Source organism: Pongo pygmaeus, chromosome 4 (genome assembly GCF_028885625.2).
Source record: "Pongo pygmaeus isolate AG05252 chromosome 4, NHGRI_mPonPyg2-v2.0_pri, whole genome shotgun sequence".
NCBI lineage: Eukaryota > Metazoa > Chordata > Mammalia > Primates > Hominidae > Pongo > Pongo pygmaeus.
The window spans coordinates 61,429,313-61,449,140 of NC_072377.2; the positions used below are offsets into that span (position 1 = coordinate 61,429,313).

Here is a 19,828-nt window from a genome sequence, read left to right on the forward strand (position 1 = left end):
TAAAATCAGAGTCTGTTGGATAAGACAGCCATCTGTGTCCAAGTTATGGAGACCTTTCCAACCAGTTACTTCCTGGAGTTTCATTGAGGGCTAAACTGAGCCTTCGAAGCATCTAGGAGCTGACGATCTAGCAGTCAGCATCAGGCATGTTGCAACAAACACCCAGATGGCCCTGGTGACAGGAGAATTCTACTCTTCTGAAAATCAGAAAGTATTGATTGGCTCAAAGAGTGAGGAGGAACACATATTCAGTTAAAAATATAAGCTCTCCAGAATGTTTTGAGGGGAAATGTTAAGTTTTGATTGACTTGGGATCCGATTTTAGATTGCTGATAACACAAAATGTATGTTCTAACTGTTGGATGCATAGTAGGGTTGCTTTGGAACAGTGTCTTGTGTTGATGAGTAATTCTGTGCCTTGAACCTGTGCCACCACAATTTCAGTTAAAAGCTTACAAGTCCTATCAGCTTCTCAGAACATTTTTTTTTTTCAAAACCACTTTTGTGTTTTCTGAACCAGAAATCTGCTTTAGTGCTTAGCAGGTTTCATGTTTCAGAACTGTACTTTTAGAGTGTCTCTAGCCAACACTGAAAGGCACACAGAGAGAAATGTTGATGTGGCTGGGTGCTTGGTTTGTTCTGTCTTGGTTGGCGGTTCGGGGCGGGGTGGTGGAGGGGGAGGGTTAAGAATTATAGCAGGTGTCTGGCGGCTGAGAGGTCAGTAAACAATTCCAGATGCTTTGAAGGATCTAGAATTTCCAGCAGATTGGCTCTGGTTGACATTTAAAAATTAACATACTTAATCCTCTAATCATATATGATCACCCCCAACAAAAGTGATAGAGGATCTCCCTTAGATAAAAAATTGGAATTAATATGTACTTTAAAAGTAGATCTAGTTTTAAAAACTAGATGGTGTTACAAGTACAGTAATGAAAGCCATTTTCTTTCATTTTTATTTGGAAAACAATCTTATAGATCAGAAAGCTTAGTAAATTAATTCATTGTCTTTGTTTTGGAATTTCCTAAACTGGGTAGATAGACAGTGAGCATCACAATAGCCAAAGACTATAACTGAAGGCCAAGAATACTCTGAGGTTGGATTTTAGGGCACTAGGAAGGGCTGCTGATAATGACACTCTTTAAAAACTCTCACTTTCTCCCTGTAATAATCATAAGAATAATATGTCTGACATTTTTAAAAAAAGACTTTAGAATGGGAGTTTTCATAATTTAAATCAGACAAGAAAAACAATAAAACGAACTTAGGCCATGGAAGTCTAGGAGCCAATTCTAACAAGAACAAACTTACAAAACAAAGCCTTCAGAATAGAAGCCTAAGTTGATAGATTTATTTTTCAACAAAAAAAGAACATCTACATTCTTCTGCACTAAATTGTGAACTCCATCATAGCAGGGATGAAGCCCACATGAGACATGGCAGGTACTGAACAAATATTTGTTGAATAATTAAAATGAAACAATCTTCCTGTTCCAAGGAGATCACCTTGGGAGGCTATACAATTATTCTACTCATTGCTCAAAATAATTTTGGGAGGTTTTTTTTTTTGAAATTGCCACTAGAGCAAGAGCTCTATCCATGGATAGAAATAAGGATATGTGAGTTTCATCAGAGAAATAATTACATCTTTATTTTCACTAACTTCTTTTTTTTTTCTTTTTTGAGACGGAGTCTCGTTCTGTCACCCAGGCTGGAGTGCAGTGGCACCATCTCGGCTTACTGCAACCTCCACCTCCTGGGTTCAAGAGATTCTCCTGCCTCAGCCTCTCTAGTAGCTGGGACTACAGGTGCGAGCCACCACGCCCGTTTAATTTTTGTATTTTTAGTAGAGATGGGCGTCACCATATTGGCCAGGCTGGTCTTGAACTCCTAGACCTCAAGATCTGCCCGCCTTGGCCTCCCAAAGTGCTAGGATTACAGGCGTAAGCCACTGCGCCCGGCCTATTTTCACTAACTTCTAATTGAAATTTAACATCTTTTTCAATTATGAATATAGGCAACAACCCACAGTAGTATAAACAGTACCTGTGACTTTCCACCTCTATAAGTTATAGGTACAGTGCTATTACATTAGTGATTGCAGATCACTATATGTCTCACTACTTCAACAATTGTAGTAGTTTGTGGTCCTACCATCAAATCTTATTTAATGCATTAATAAACAATCTTATATGTTATTATCATAAATTTGTTCTTTAAAATGTTTTCTAGCCTGGCCACCATGGTGAAACTCTGCCTCTACAGAAAAAAAAAAAAAAAAATTAGTTGGGTATGGTGGTATGTGCCTGTAGTCCCAACTACTTGGGAGGCTGAGGTGGGAGAATCACTTGAGCCTGGGAGGCAGAGGTTGCAGTGAACTGAGATTGCACCACTGTACTCCGGCCTCACAGAGTGAGACCCCGTCTCAATAAATAAATAAATAGGCTGGGCGTGGTGCCTCACACCTGTAATCCCAGCCCTTTAGGAGACCAAGGTGGATGAATCATTTGAGGTCAGGAGTTCGAGACCAGCCTGGCCAACATGGTGAAATCCCGCCTCTACTAAAAAATACAAAAATTAGCCAGGCGTGGCAGTGGGTGCCTGTAATCCCAGCTACTCGGTAGGCTGAGGCAGGAGAATCACTTGAACCCTGGAGGTGGAAGTTGCAGCGAGCTGAGATCGCACCACTGCACTCCAGCCTTGGTGACAAAGCGAGACTCCGTCTCAATAAATAAATAAAAGAATGTTTTGATAGCTGTATTTTAATATATTGATTTCTTTTGCAATCTTATATGTTTTATTTTCTGTAATTTCAGATATTTTTCCTTTGTGATTTTTTTTCCTTTTAAAAAGAAGTTTAAATAGAGATGAGGTTTAGTCATGTTGCCCAGGCTGATCTTGAACTCCTGAGCTCAAGCAATCCTCCTGCCTCGGCCTCCCAAAGGGCTGGGATTACAGGTGTGAGCCACTGCACCCAGCCTAATTTCAGGTATGTTTCTGAGAAGTTATCCATAGGTTTCACAAACACATGAAGATGTGTCCATGTCATAAATATGGGTAAGGACTCCTGCTCTAAAGTCTACAGGACATTTTTTAAAAATTCTAATTGGTGTAAAATTTTATTTACTTATTTATATCTCATAAACACCTCTAATACCATGAAAATCTTATTTTTTTGAGAGTAGGTTTTGGAAATAACAGTCACTTGGAGTCAAGTCTGGGAAATAAATTGGATAGCTGAGTCAACAAAACAAAAGAAGAAAGGGCCATAAAATAAAATAACATGACTTTTTCTTGAATTTAATTATTTCTTTCTCCCTAGATATAACATATCTAGATATAATATATATCTAGGCTGGGCGTGGTGGCTCACGCCTATAATCCCAGCACTTTGGGAGGCCGAGGCGGGTGGATCACTTGAGGACAGTAGTTCGAGACCACCCTGGCCAACCTGGTGAAACCCCGTCTCCACAAAAAATACAAAAATTAACCGGGCATGGTGGCAGGCGCCTGTAATCCCAGCTACTTAAGAGGCTGAGGCAGAAGAATCACTTGAACCCAAGAGGCGGAGGTTGCAGTGAGCCAAAGTCGTGCCACTGCACTCCAGCCTGGGTGACACAGTGAGACCACATCTCGGAAAAAAAAAAAATCTATACATATGTGTGTGTGTGTATACGTGTATACTCACACACGTGTGTGTATATATGTGTATATGTGTATATTATGTGTATATATGTGTGTATATGTGTGTGTGTGTATATATATATATATAAATTTTTGTGCCTCACTAAAGCTTTTGTGCAAGCTACTGAACTAGAACCTAGGGATACAAAGATAAAAAAGGCATGGTCTGCCTCTAGAAGTTTATAGGGTTAGGGGGAGAGTGGGAGAGGGAAGTGGGGGCTCCTAAGTAGTGGTGACCCTACTCCATTTTTTTTTTTTTTTTAGCTCTTCGGTCTTAGGCTAAAACTTCTGATTCATTAAAAACTTTTGTTTGTTATTTTACCTTTTGCTAACTGTAAAGTTAAAAATTTCAAGAGTCAGGGACTGTTTTTTCTGCTTTTGGTTCTATCTCAGGAATGTGGTAAGTAGAAGTGATGCTAAGAATTATGTCCAAAAGGTCACATCTGTTTTTGCAACTTAAATTTATTTTCTCAGAGTGGTTCTACAATTGAAGTTTGGTTTGTCAGACTGCTCACAAAAATCTACTTACATAAGAGTGTGCATTTAATATATCCTAAACAATATATATATCCTAAATGCTGTGCATAACAGTGCTTCTCTGGATAAATGCATTCAAAGTTCTAACCCAGATGCCAACAGCTCAGAGCCCCTCTTGATAGAACACTCTTCCTGTCAAGGCTAAAATGAGAGCAGGAGAGGTTAGTTTCCATTTAACTCCCGGTAGCTGCAATAGACAAGCCTCACTCTATGTTAATGATTCTTCTGAGGTCCTGTTTTGAAGAACAAAAGCACAAAGGACAATCTGACCTATCTTGCTTTTTTCAGTGTTAACTGCAGTGTGGACAGCTTCTAAATAAGTCAGTTTATAATTAAGCAGTGTGGTTAATGAAACAGGAAAAAAAACCAGATCACTGGAACAGAACAAAGAGTTAAAAAATGAAACCATATATTAAAAAAAATCTGGTAACAAACAAAAACATAATTTAACATAACGTAATCCAGTTCTTGGGGTAGAGAAGGCCTTCTTTAAAAAGACGTCAAAAGAAAAAGCAGAAACAGACAAGAATGATCATTTTAATTATATCAGATTTTTACATTTCTGAATAAGAAAAGGTACTATGAACTGTTTCAAAATAGCCAACAGCCTATGAAAAAGTATTTATAACCCAACAGCAAAGCATTAATATTCAGAATATAAACTAAACTCCTATAAATCAATAAGAAAATGACAACCCAATGGATCAATGGACAAAGAATGTAAACAGGCAAGTCACAAAAGAAGATATAATAAAGACCATTATATCTATGAAATGATGCTCATCTCATTAATCAGGGAAAATGCAAATAACAAGAAAATCCAGCAACAACTGGGAAAAAACCAGTACTTCCACTAACAACAACAACAACAACAACAACAACACCCAGCTATTTTGGGGGCATAATTAGGCAGTGTGTATTAAAAATAAAAACATACACTCTCTACTACCCAGCAATTATTCTTTTAAGAGAAATGCTTGTATAGAGTATGCAAAGAGGCTTGTACAGGAAACACTCTTTAGACTGGTGTTTATGATGGCGAAAAATTGAGACAACCTAAATATCCATTCATAGGGGAATGACAAAATAAATGGAGGTATTTTGATATTATGTTACATTATGAAGCCATTAAAAGGAATGAGCCACAGGCTGGGTGCCGTGGCTCACGCCTATAATCCCAGCACTTTGGGAGGCCGAGGCAGGTGGATCACAAGGTCCGGAGTTCGAGACCAGCCTGGCCAACATGGTGAAACCCTGTCTCTACTAATATACAAAAATTAGCTGGGCGTGGTGGTGGGTGCCTGTAATCCCAGCTACTCGGGAGGCTGAGGCAGGAGAGTCGTGTGAATCTGGGAGGTGGAGGTTGCAGTGGGCCGAGATCGCACCGTTGTACTCTGGCCTGGACAGGGCGAGACTCCGTCTCGAAAAAACAAAACAACAACAACAAAGAAGGAATGAGCCAGATCTATATTTATCAAAAATTCTAAGACAAATGCTTTAGTTGAAAAAACTAAGTTAGGCTGGGTGCGGTGGCTCATGCCTGTAATCCCAGCACCTTGGGAGGCTGAAGCGGGTGGGTCACGAGGTCAGGAGATCGAGACCACCCTGGCTAACACGGTGAAACCCTGTCTCTACTAAAAATACAAAAAAATTTAGCTGGGCGTGGTGGCGGGTGCCTGTAGTCCCAGCTACTTGGGAGGCTGAGGCAGAACCCAGGAGGTGGAGCTTGCAGTGAGCCGAGATCACGCCACTGCACTCCAGCCTGGGCAACAGAGTAAGACTCTGTCTCAAAAAAAAAAAAAGGCTGGGCGCAGTGGCTCACGCCTGTAATCGCAGCACTTTGGGAGGCCGAGGCAGGCAGATCACGAGGTCAGGAGATCGAGACCATCCAGGCTAACACCGTGAAACCCTATCTCTACTAAAAATACAAAAAATTAGCCGGGTGTGGTGGCGGATGCTTGTAGTCCCAGCTACTGGGAGGCTGAGGCAGGAGAATGGCATTAACCCAGGAGGTGGAGCTTGCAGTGAGCCGAGACCGCACCACTGCACTCCAGCCTGGGCGACAGAGCGAGACTCCATCTCAAAAAAAAAAAAAAAAAAAAAAAAAGTTGCAGAACACATAGAGTGATATCTTCTTTTAAAAAATGAATTTAATTGTTACTCCCCCCTACCCCTCATACAATGGAGGCTACATCATGTTTGGAAGTCATTGAAAAAAGACAGAAGAGAGAAGATTACTTGTTCAAAACATTGAGCAGCCAAATACAGGAACTCCACCAAAGTAATGAATGAAAAAGAAAGCCTGGGCTGTGTTCTTTCCATTTCAGAATTGTATTTATTTCTCAATGCCAAGAGCTTTTGCTGTTATAAATTTATCGTGATTGGTTCTCACTAGCAATGACCAATAACTAAATAAAATAAATAATTGGCAAAAACTGAATTACAGCAAAAGATTTAGTTTTAAAGATTTTTTTTTTTTTTTTTTTGAGACAGAGTCTTGCTCTGTTGCCTAGGCTGGAGTGCAGTCACGCCATCTCAGAGCACTGCAACCTCCGTTTCCCAAGTTCAAGCAATTCCACTGCCTGCCTCAGCCTCTGGAGTAGCTGGGGCAACAGGCATGAGCCAGTACACCCGGCTAATTTTCATATTTTTAGTAGAGACGGGGTTTGGCCATGTTGGCCAGGCTGGTCTTGAACTCCTGGCCTCAAGTGATTCACCTGCCTCAGCCTCCCAAAGTGCTGGGATTACAGGCATGAGCCGTGGAGCCGGGCCTCAAAGATCTTAATTGGCTTCATTTGCAATTCTAGAACTGGGCTTCATTCCAAAATGTTCTGGCCAGGCATGGTGGTGCACAGCTATAATCCCAGCACTTTGGGAGGCTGAGGCGGGAGGATCACTTGAACCCAGGAGTTCTAGACCAGTCTGGGCAACATAGGAAGACCCTTATCTCTACGAAAAACAAAAAATGAGCTGGGTATGGTTGTGCATGCCTGTGGTGCAGGGTTTCTGTGGTCCCATCTACTCTGGAGGCTGAGGCAGTAGGCTGCAGTGGGCTGTGATCGTGTCACTGCACTCCAGTCTGAGTGACAGAGTGAGACTGTTTAAAAAAAAAAAAAAAAAAAAAAAAATTTTCCAATGAGCCCAGCAGAGGAGGTTGGTTTTGTAGACAGAGAAGGACTGAAAAAAGCAGAAGCAAAGAACAAAAAGCAGATTGGTTATTTCAAAGTTACTTTCCTTGAAAGATGAAAGATGAGAACAGGGAAACAGAACAACAGAGAAAAAACTGATTGCTTAACATCAGGTTACTTCAGGTTACTTTTTGTTGTCAGGATTAAAGGCAGAGGAAATTTCATTATTATGCTAAGTAAAACTGGCCCGTTTGGGAAATTTGGCTGTTATCTCTCTCCTGATTTCTCAGAAGGTCAGATAACAACTCGGTTTCAGTTTGGTAACTTGGAATTTAAGTATGAGGGACTCCATTTTGATATTTGGCCTAGTCTGTTGACCTAGTACAGGAGCTCAGTCAAAAACAAAATTATATGAGTGCCTCAGAGTTATATGAATGCCACCTCTACTAAAAATGGAAAAATTAGCCTGGCATGGTGGTGTCTGCCTGTAGTCCTAGCTACTCAGGAGGCTAGGTGAGAGGATCACCTGAGCCCAGGATGCGGAGGTTACAGTGAGCTGACATGGCACCATACCACTGCACTCTAGCCTGGGCCACAGAATGAGACTCTGCCTCAAAAAAAAAACAAAACCAAAACCATGTATATATCTATATACAGATATATATATACACACATACACATACATATATGGATACATAATATATACATACACATATATATCCATACATTTTGTTTTAAATCTTCAGTGATTTAAAGCAAAACCTCAGAGGAAAGAGGGTTGCACTGTTAGAAACTTCTGCTTTAAAAATGAGAACCAGAGATGAGGTAGCACACTCTGGTCACTCTGCCCATGGTGTGGAAGCAGGGAGCTGGAGTGGCGGAGTCCATGTGTATGAAAAACACAGGCAAGCATTAGCAGATGGTTTCAGATGGTTTCCAGACAGCAGGCTGTGAATGGACCAAAGAGGAAGCTGTGACCGTGGGTAGGAAGTGCCTTGTTGAGGTCCTTACTCTGTTGAGTCTGCTTTCTGGGCTTAAAACCCAGCGGGTCCATATGCTGGTGTAATAGCAGGAGAAATCTTTTTGCAGAAGTCCGTTTGCACGAGGAGGAACCAGGGACTTTTCCGATATTTACCACATATTCTATGTAAGGTGTTACAATTACCACTCTTAGAAAGATCCATGTCTGCTTTCATTGTCTGCACTGCCAGGTGCCTCCTGGAGTGGAGAAAAACAGGGAACTATGTCTTTGCTGGGGGGTTGCTAGTTCTACTGAGGAGTGCTTGAGTTGTAGGTCTATGAGTGGAATTTAGCTTTAGGGTATAAATGAGCAAATTTGTCATCTTTCTAAATAAGACCCAGTTTAGGGATTACCCCAGAGGTTGGAGGTGGAGGAAGTAGTTGGCAACTTGCCCTGAAATCTAGAGGTTCACAGTCTGCTGACATGGACTCTGCCACTCCAGCTCCCTGCTTCCACACCATGGGCAGAGTGACGAGAGTGTGCTACCTCATCTCTGGTTCTCATCTTTAAAGCAGAAGTTTCTAACAGTGCAACCCTCTTTCCTCTGAGGTTTTGCTTTAAACCACTGAAGATATGGGGAGTGAAAGCAGCAGGGGCTTTCTGATGTGGTCATTAATGCCAGTCAGAGGGAGGCCTTTAATCAGAAGGCTCCAGACAGATGGGTGGACCAGGCGCAGTGGTTCACACCTGTCATCTCAGCACTTTGGGAGGCCAGGGTGGGCAGATCACCTGAACTCACTGTGGGGAAAAGAAAGAGAGATCAGACTGTTACTGTGTCTATGTAGAAAGAAGTAAACATAAGAGACTCCATTTTGTTCTGTACTAAGAAAAATTCTTCTGCCTTGAGACGCTGTTAATCTGTAACCCTACCCCCATCCCTGTGCTTGCAGAAACATGTGCTGTGTCGACTCAAGGTTTAATGGATTTAGGGCTATGCAGGATGTGCTTTGTTAAACAAACGCTTGAAGGTAGCATGCTTGTTAAAAGTCATCACCACTCCCTAATCTCAAGTACCCAGGGACACAAAACACTGTGGAAGGCCACAGGGACCTCTGCCTGGGAAAGCCAGGTATTGTCCAAGGTTTCTCCCCATGTGGTAGTCGGAAATATGGCCTCATGGCAAGAGAAAGACCTGACCTTCCCGCAGCCCGACACCCGTAAAGGGTCTGTGCTGAGGAGGATTAGTAAAAGAGGAAGGCCTCTTTGCAGTTGAGATAAGAGGAAGGCATCTGTCTCCTGCTCCTCCCTGGGCAATGGAATGTCTCGGTGTAAAACCCAATTGTATATTCCATCTACTGAGATAGGAGAAAACCGCCTTAGGGCTGGAGGTGAGACATGCTGGCGGCAATACTGCTCTTTAAGGCACTGAGATGTTTATGTATGTGCACATCAAAGGAACAGCACTTTTTTCTTAACCTTGTTTATGGTACAGAGACATTTGTTCACGTGTTTTCCTGCTGACCCTCTCCCCACTATTACCCTATTGTCCTGCCACATCCCCCTCTCTAAGATGGTAGAGATAATGATCAATAAATACTGAGGGAACTCAGAGACCAGTGCCAGCTCGCATCCTCCTTATGCTGAGCTCCAGTCCCGTGGGCCCACTTTTCTTCCTCTATACTTTGTCTCTGTGTCTCTTTCTTTTCTCAAGTCTTTCATTCCACCTGATGAGAAACGCTCACAGGTATGGAGGGGCAGGCCACCCCTTCACTCACAAGTTTGAGACCAGCCTGCTCAACATGGTGAAACCCCGTCTCTATTAAAAATACAAAAATTAGCCGAGCATAGTGGTGCACACCTGTAGTCCCAGCTACTTGGGAGGCTGAGGTAGGAGAGTTTCTTGAATCTGGGAGGCGGAGGCTGTAGTGAGCTGAGATCGCACCACTGTACTCCAGCCTGGGCGACAGAGTAAGAATCTGTCTATTTGAAAAAAAAAAAAGACAGATGCGGGGGCATCTACCCCAGAAGAAAGTGATTAGGAGGCTTACCTCCTGCCCCCTTGCCTATGGTCACCTAGCTTCCTTGAAAATAATGTAATCGGCATCTTTGTGTATGTACATTTTTAATGTTATCAGACTTTCTTAGTGAAATGCAACCAAACCAAGCACATATTTACTTTAAAATTCCATTGAAAACCAGGTATTTAAATTGATTTTAAGAACCTTGTTAAGGAAATCAGCCTGGCTAAGGAAAATTTGTACTGCATTTTAAAAGAGTTAAGCACATCTAACAAGACTCTAAGCTACTCTTGGGCAGCTCTGCTTAGTGTCTGAGCCACCTTCCCTCAAGAACTTTGTTGAAGAATGTTGAACGACCTTTCTGGAAGCCTTCTACTTGCAACATGAATTAAACAGCAGTTACGATCACTGGGATTAATAATGTGATGCCTGGAGCAGGTAACCTGGAATTATTAATATTATCTCTCTGTCATCTTTTTCTTTTCTTTTTGGAGGGGAGGGGGACAGGATGTCACTCTGTCACCCAGGCTAGAGTGCAGTGATGTGATCATATCTCACTGTAACCTTGAACTTCTGGGCTCAAGTGATCCTCCTGCCTCAGCCTCCAGAGTAGCTGGGACTATAGGCATGTGCCACCACACCCAGCTACTTTTTAAACTTTTTGTAGAAATGGAGTCTCGCTCTGCTGCCCAGGCTGGTCTCAAACTCCTGGGTTCAAGTGAGCCTCCCACCTTGGCCTCCCAGAGCACTGGGATTACAGGCACGAGCCAGTGTTCAGTCTTGTCATTGTTTTCCTTTCTCTTTCTTTTTTTTCTTTAGAGATGGGGGTCTCGCTTTGTTGCCAGGCTGGACTCTCAAACTTCTGGGCTCAAGTGATCCTCCCACCTCAGCCTCCTGAGTAGCTGTGACCACTGTCACACGCCACTACACTCACCTCTCTGCCATCTTTCACTAGAGAGCATGTCTTAGGCTGAGTGCGGTGGCTCATGCCTGTAATCCCAGCACTTTGGGAGGCCGAGGCAGGCGGATCACCTGAGGTTGGGAGTTCGAGACCAGCTTGACCAACACGGAGAAACTCCATCTCTACTAAAAGTACAAAATTAGCCGGGTGTGGTGGCGCCTGCTTGTAATCCCAGCTACTGGGGAGGCTGAGGCAGGAGAATCACTTTAATCTGGGAGGCGGGGGTTGCAGTGAGCCAAGACGGCGCCACTGCACTCCAGCCTGGGCAACAAGAGCGAAACTCCATCTTAAAAAAAAAAAAATAGAGAGAGAGAGCATGTCTTGAGCCATAGCTTGCTACTAAGTTTCTGGGACTTGAGAAGACAGGAGAGAGCAATATTTATTTCTCAATGTCCAGAGGGAAGTTACAAAATTTCAGTCATATGGTAAATGCTGAAGTACTTAATGCAGTAAAGTCCTTCCCTATCAGAAGCTACACACACTCTTGGTGGGGATAAGTTTCTGCTGAGGATTAATAGTGAAAACAGGTCTCCCTTTCAGGGTAGGAACACAAAACCATGCTTCATGTCTCCCCGTAGCTTTTAAGAGGGAGCACAATGGTTCAGAAACCCCCTTTCTTTCACCCTCACGTGCAAAATGACCACTTGTTGCTTGAGAGTGTGGCTCACCTCATTGTCCTGGTGATTAATCTCGCTGATGTTCGACTGTTGCAACAGGACCGTGAGGAGCCTGTAAGGAAAAAATAGGAGAAATGGCTCAAAAGAACAGGCAGTCACGGTGCTCTTGGAATCAGTATAAAATCATGACCTTAGAAAAAGCGTCAGTTGAAAGGCTCCGAATGAAGATGAGGGCCCTTTCCGTTTCTCTGGGAAAAAGATCCACAGAAAAGAAGCAAGAGCGTGACAGGTTAGAAGACACCTGTGTGGAGGGCTACTGTCTGCCTCTCCCACCGTCTCTCCGTTTCAGCACTCCCGAGGGGCACAGGGGGATGGAGAAACTTTAGGCTCATTGTGTTCACCAGGCCTCTGTCACCTAGCCATGCCCTTTAAGATCCAAAATCATGTAGCAATTATTATTATTATTTTTTCTTTGAGATGGAGTCTCGCTCTGTTGCCCAGGCTCAAGTGCAGTGGCACAAACTTGGCTCACTGCAAGCTCCGCCTCCTGGATTCACGCCATCCTCCTGCCTCAGCCTCCAGAGTAGCTGGGACTACAGGCGCCCCACACCACGCCCGGCTAATTTTTTCTATTTTTCAGTAGAGACGGGGTTTCACCGTGTTAGCCAGGATGGTCTGGATCTCCTGACCTCGTGATCCGCCTGCCTAAGCCTCCCAAAGTGCTGGGATTACAGGTGTGAGCCACCGTGCCTGGCCACTTATTCTTTATTCACTTTATAGAAACTTACAGAGTGCTTTCGACCTGCTTCACTCCTAGCTGCATATGTCATGCCTTTTTAATGCATAGATTATACCAGGAGGTTGTCAGTATTTGCAAGTTTGCTCATTCTTTGTAAAATACACACATGCCTAAGCACAAGATGACAGTAATCAGTGTAAAACAGCTATCAATGATTCTCAGATTCAGGCTCTTACCTGACTTGGATCTCCTGCTCAGTTGACTGAAGTCAGCGCTCCATCTGGGAGAGGGGGCAGCCGAGCATAGTGGAGAGGGGCCCCGGGCTCTGCAGCCAGATGGCTTGGGTTTACGTCCCAGCCCTGCCACTGATGAGCTCTGTGACCTCAGCCAAGTTACTTACCTTCTTCCTGCCTAAACTTCCTCATCTGTGAGATAGGAGTGATAAAAACTACCTATCACACAGCTCAGTGTGAGGATTAAATGAGTTAATATGCATACAACATATAGAGCATGCCTGGAACATGCTGTTATTTCTAGAGCACTTAACCCCAGAAGTTTGGACCCTGGCTCCATCTCAGAATTGCCTGGAGAGACTTTTTTTTTAAAACACAAATACCTGGACTCTGTACTCAGGGTTTCTAACTCAGTAGGTCTGGAGAAGCCCAGCTTCTACTGTTTAAAAAAAGCTCTTCAGGAAATTATGGTAAACAACCAGGTTTGGAAACAATTAAGAAAAGTGCTGAATGAATTAATCAATGGATACTCATCAAGATGATAAAGAATAGTGTATGGGCAGTCAATGGAGGAAATTCAGAAATTGCTTTTGGAAGAATTATTTGTAAAATGAAATTGTTTAGTCTCTTCTCCAATCAAATCTTTATCGTCTCTCAGATTGGAAGACATCTAAAGCCCTAAGTATTAAATTGTTACTTACAATAGAAGAAAAGAAGGATCCACTAATCATATTGCCTTAGCAGTAAATGTAATACACAGAGAGCTTAAATAGATATGGACTGCTGGTTATTTGCGGTGGAGGTGAAATAACCAGGAAGCCTGTGGTTTCAATCTTGTTTTATCATAGTCTTTTGGGGAGCCAGGATAATGCTCAGATTTAATTCTGACCTCACTACTGCACGATCTGAGTTTCTGTATCCTCATGTATATCAGAGGGGTAGCAACGCAGTGGTGTAAAGGATTGAGTGATCCAGCAGGCAGAGAGACCCTGGGTCACATACACCAAAGGGACAATGGCTATGACTGCATACAGTACATCTCTTTTATGCTCTCTGAATTCTAGATGTAGCCTTTGGTAGGAAGACATATAAAAATAATTGCATTTTGGGTCACACAATTTTTATCTTTGCAATTATTTCACCACTGGTTATATTTCCCTGTGGCTGCTTTGTGAGTGGGGGCAGGGCTTAACTGGTGACTGTGCTTCTCCTTCCTCTCTTTCCTTTCTGTCTTCTCTGGCTCATTATTGGCCATTATTTACTCTCTAGGGCCCATTTGGTCTGAGGGACTCGGGGAGGAGGGGAGGGCAAGGCAGGAGGTCAGCTGTGGTCCAGTGTGGTTATCCTCGGTTAGTCCTGAGCAGACAGAGATTATCTGTAGCCAGACAGGATCTTCTGGGGCTCTAACCAGATTAGAATGGGGGTAGGGAGAGCAAGACCTCTTGTCACATCCTGGGTGGCCTCCCAAGGTTCTGGGATGAACCGTGTGCCTAGATATTTGGCTTTCAAAGCCATTCTCTTCTCTATACTGCCCTGCTCTGAGGCTGACCTCTAGGGATGGCATCAACAAGGCTCCCTTTCCCTTGGCTTCCTATTGGGTTTTGCTGATGGGGGAACTGGCAGGAGAAGGGAGAGAAGCCAGCTCCCTTTCTGGCAATAATTGTATTTCTCTACCAAAGGCCTCAGTTCTTGCCAGGTGGCCCCTCTCCTACAGCTAAGCTACCACTGCAGCTCTCAGAAGTTTCCAGTAACAGCCCCTTCCTTGCCCCTTTAGGTCTAGAGAATAACATTTTCCTGCTCTTTTGGGGAAAGTGGGGGTGGGGTAGGGGGTTAGAACATCATCCATCATCTCTTGTTGGTCAATTTTTGGTCAATTTTTTTTTTGAGACAAGGTCTCACTCTGTCACCCAGGCTGGAGTGCAGTGGCACAATCACAGTTCACTGCAACCTGGACTTCCTGGGCTGAAGCGATTCATCCTCCTGCCTCGGCCTTCAGAGTAGTTTGCACTACAGGTGTACACCATCACGTCCAACTAATTTTTTAGTGTTTTTAGTAGAGATGGGGTTTCACTATGTTGCCCAGGCTGATCTTGAACTCCTGAACTCAAACGATCCTCAGCCGCCCGAAGTGCTGGGATTACAGGCGAGAATCACCCTATCCAGCCTTGTTGGCCAAGTTTAAATAGTCTTTCCCTAGACTTTCTCCAGTTGCCACCCTTTAATTCCCATGTCTTCTCTGTCATGGCTGTGACTGATACATGATGATCTATGTGGCCCAACTCCATTTGACTGTGAAGTCTCTGAGATCCATTGATCGTCAAAGCTGGACACAAATAGACAGATCAAGGCCCTCTCCTGCATTCTTGCCCTCTCTCACATGTTGTGAGAACAAAGAACCTGAGGCCCTTCCTGGCTTGCCAAGACCACCATACAGTGGCTCAGTGATACAGCCTGAACCAGAAACCAGGTGTCTCATTGCCAGCCTGGGACTTCCTTGCTGTTCTGTGGTACGGAGGTCACCTGTGAGATACTTGTCCAGCATCTTTCTCAATTCCTAGATGATTTGCAGCCCTCTGTTGTGCTTCCCCCGAGCTCTCATTTTGTGTTACCGTGGCCCAGGAGTCCTTCCACACCCCCATCAGCCCAGTTCAGACTCCCACCTGTCCTCGGATCTCCGAGTCAGTGATGTAAGACCCATCTCATCTCAGGTGCCAGGACAGCAGGCTTGGACCCCAGCAAGAGCAGTCCCAGACAGGTGGTGTGTGAGTCATAAGAGCACCGAGGCTGGGGCCAGACTGCCGCTGTTAGAATCCCTGCTCCATACCAACCAGCCAGTGACCTTGGGTGAGCTCCCAGTGCCTACATTTTCTTATCCATAAAATGCAGAGAATAATACCTACTTCCTCAAGATCTGTCATGACTTTGAGTCCATGCACACAAAGCACTTGGAATAGCCCTTACATGCCAGAATAAAGTTTTATATGGCCAGGTGCGCTGGCTCACGCCTGCCTGTAATCCCAGCACTTTGGGAGACCAAGGTGGGCGGATCACCTGAGGTCAAGAATTTGAGACCAGCCTGGCTAACATTGTGAAACCGTGTCTGTAACAGAAATAGAAAAATTAGCCAGGCATGATGGTGGGCACCTGTAATTCCAGCTACTAGGGAGGCTGAGGTCGGAGAATTGCTTCAATCTGGGAGGCGGAGGTTGCAGTGAGCCGAGATCATGCCACTGCACTCTAGCCTGGGCAACAGAGCTTGAGACTCTGTCTCAAAACAAACAAACAAACAAAAAAATCTATAAAATGATTAATTTTTTAATAGCTCCTACCTTCTATTTTCTGGGTCTCCACTGATTACCATTAGGTGAATGGCGGGTCTCAGAGAAGGATCAGCTAGAAGCATCCTGGGGACAACTCATCCCTGTGAGTTGTCTGGATGCTCCCAGACTTGGAGCTGGCCAGCGCAGTGACAGGTGGGAAAAAATGGTCCCGCAACCAGCCGTCTCCCCTTCCTGTCCCTGGAGCTGCCTGTATTAGAGTGTGCTGCAGTGAGACAACCACCGCAGGTCAGAACACACCACCTGGTAACTAGAGAACAGGACCCCAAGGAAATGATTTTCTTCCTCCCTTGGGCTGCAGTCAAGAGTGATGAAAAGAGGCAGAGTGGCTGGCACTCTGACAGGGAGGAAAAAAAAGTCTGCCAGTAGCCATGGAGACCACGAAAAAGAACTTCAGAGAGCCCCGTGGCTGCTTTCAGAGAAAATTGCTGCTTGCCTTCCAACACTAGCATGTGCAGCGTTGTACAAACACAACTCTGTTCTCTTTGGAGCTTTGTTTTAATGATCATGCCCCCTCTTTCACACCAGCGCCCTCTGAATGTCCCAGCCAAGGAAGCAAGAAAAGCCATGGGGAGCTGAAAGGGAGAAAACTTGGACCTGCTGAGAAGCAGAGGGTTCAAAGTAGGAAGGGGAATCATGAGAGGAAACCTGTGCGTCTTTGCTTTTGTAAACCCAATGTGCCCTCATGTTCATGATTATAAACCACTTATCCCTGCATCAGCCTCCATCCCCACTGAGCGGGTGTTTAGCTAAGGATGCAGATTCATACTGTTTGGTTTGTTCAGGAGTTGTTTCCATCCGAGCACTAAAATCCCTCTGGAGGCAAAGGACTAATTGAAGCGTCCCTTGGCTTGTTTATAAGCAGCTTCAGTTTGAGGCTTCTCTCTGAATAACCTCCAGTGAGCACCAAATAGAAGGAGCTTGCTGTTTGGAAATCTAAGTGTTAGCAGATTTTAAATCAGTATAAAAACCTGAGCACAAGGGCACCATGTGGCCTGTACATACTGTTTATGATTAGGGGAAAATGCAGACATATGCCAACTTACAAAGGTGTGTATAGATCCACACATACAACACACCCCAACAACCATTGCAGTAAACCTGTGTGCCCGGCAGTAGGATGCAGGACTGCATTTCCATGGGCCTGTGTCTGTGCACACATTTTTGTGGACCTGAGTGTGCTGAGGTGAAGAAGGCCAGGATGAGCACCAGTGGGGTGGCAGTAGTAGTGTTTCATTCCTTAGCTTCTTATGATGTTTATGGTGTTTCTGTCTTCCATCATCATCATCATTGATGACCATCAACATTATCATATCATCACCCCATCATCATCACCATGTTCACTTTCTGAACATGGACAATGTACTAGGTGCTGAGTTCAGTGTTTCCACACATTTTCTCCTTTACTTCTGCCTGCTTCCCTGTGAAGTAAGCAGGAATAATATATTTAATAGTACTTACTTCGCCAGGTGTGGTGGCTCACTCTTGTAATCCCAGCACTTTGGGAGGCTGAGGTGGGTGGATCACCTGAGGTTGGGAGTTCAAGACCAGCCTGACCAACATGGAGAAACCCCATCTCTACTAAAAATACAAAATTATCCGGGCATGGTGGTGCGTGTCTGTAATCCCAACTACTCGGGAGGCTGAGGCAGGAGAATTGCTTGAACCCAGGAGGCGCAGGTTGCGGTAAGCCAAGATTATGCCTTTACGCTCCAGCCTGGGCAACAAGAGTGAAACTCTGTCTCAAAAAAAAAAAAAAAAAAAAAATAGTACTTATTTCAAGGGGAAGCCGAGCCTTGACATGTTAACTTGCCCAAGAGAATAAGAGCTGGAGCCAGATTTAAACTCAGTCAGTCTGACTCATACTCATGAGCTGGCACTCCTGGCCACCCTTCAGGGATCTTTCTTTCCTCTTTCTTTCTTTCTTTCTTTCTTTCTTTCTTTCTTTCTTTCTTTTTCTTTCTTTCTTTCTGTCTCTCTCTCTCTCTTTCTTTCTTTTCTCTCTCTCTCTCTCTCTCCCTCTCTGTCCCTCTCTCTCTCTTTCTTTCCTCCCTTCCTTCCTTCCTTCCGGTCTTGTGCTGTCGCCCAGGTTGGATTACAGTGGCACGATCATAGCTCACCACAGCCTCAAATTCCTGGGCTCAAGCAATCTTCCAGTCTCAGCCTCCTGAATAGGTAGGACTACAGGAGCACATCACTATGCCTGGCTAATTAAAAAAAAAATCATTTTTAGAAATGAGGCCTCACTATGTTGCGTAAGCTGGTCTTGAACTCCTGGCCTCAAGTTATCCTCCTGCCTCCGTCTCCCAAAGCACTAGGATTACAGGTGTGAGCCACAATGCCTGGCCCCTTCAGGGATTTTAGATTGTTTTCAGATAAATATAATAAAATAAGATAACGAGTGAAGAAACAAGACAAAGAGAAAACAAGGGCAGGAAAAAAAAAAGACATGATCTATAGTCCTACATGTATGCCAGAGGTGGGACACAAATTGAGTTTTGAATTTTCTAAATATATAAAGACAGAAACATGCTCTGAAGTCACAGTGTCTGTATAGTAAAAAAAAATGATTTATCAGAAGCAGCACACCAATTCCTTCTTCAGTAGAAATATTTCTTGTGGTTTCTCATATAGAATTTTTCGGAGGTGCTAATGAACGATGAGCCAGTAAGACTGTTTCTTATAAGGCTTCTCAACGGAGACCAAGGGCTTAATGTCAAAATACGGCCATTAAAATAAATTTGGTTTCTACTTTAAACATTTAATGCAGATGTATCAAACTCTGCCATGGACCTAAAATTTCTCAAACAACTATAAAATATGTAATTTTAACAATGTAATTCCATAGGGAATCCTTTAGGGCGGACTAGTTTCCAATATTCTGTAGGTAACCAAGCTACAGTCATGCATCATTTAATGATGGGAATACTTTCTGAGAAATGTGTCGTTAGGTGATTTCATCATTGTGTGGACATCATAGAGTGTATTACACAAACCTAGATGGTAGAGCTTACTACACACCTATGCTATATGGTAGAGCCTATTGCTTCTAGGCTACAAACATGCACAGCATGTGACTGTACTAGACACTGTAGGCAATTGTAACACAGTGGTAAGTATTTATGTATCTAAACATAGAAAAGGTACAGTAAAAATATGATGTAATCATCTTATGGGACCATCATTACACATGCAGTCTGCCATTAACTGAAATGTCATTATGCAGCTTGTGACTGTATTTGATTTGCTGTATTGTTGTTAGGACTTAACCCAGTTAATCTTTGGAGAGCATTTACTAGAAATAACAATTTTGGTTTTGGAATAGTCAATCTTAACTTTTTGGGATTATTAGTTAAAGCAGCTAGCATTGCCATAACTAAAGCAGAATTTTATCTTTCAGAATCAGTTAAGGGCTTTTTGGACAATATAACTAACTATGTCATCTGCACACAGAAGGATGTTTATTTTTCTTATTTCAACTCATCCAAGGGTGGTGGCTGGGCCATTAGGTACAGTTTCAAGAGAGGGGAAGCCACGACTCTCTGCTCTCTTAGTTATAGCAACTTAATGTAGATCCTCAAGAGTCGAGGAGTACTGATAAGCATAATAAG

General features: G+C 43.6%; 1 protein-coding gene across 1 annotated transcript in view; it reads right to left on the reverse strand.

Moving 5' to 3' along the window:
- ANKRD55 (ankyrin repeat domain 55) overlaps positions 1-19,828 on the reverse strand; it is a 136,640-nt gene that overhangs the window by 50,040 nt on the left and 66,772 nt on the right. The window contains exon 5 of the mRNA XM_054487992.2: positions 11,959-12,019. Coding sequence (XP_054343967.1) covers positions 11,959-12,019 — 61 coding nt within the window. The remainder of the gene's footprint in view (positions 1-11,958; positions 12,020-19,828) is intronic.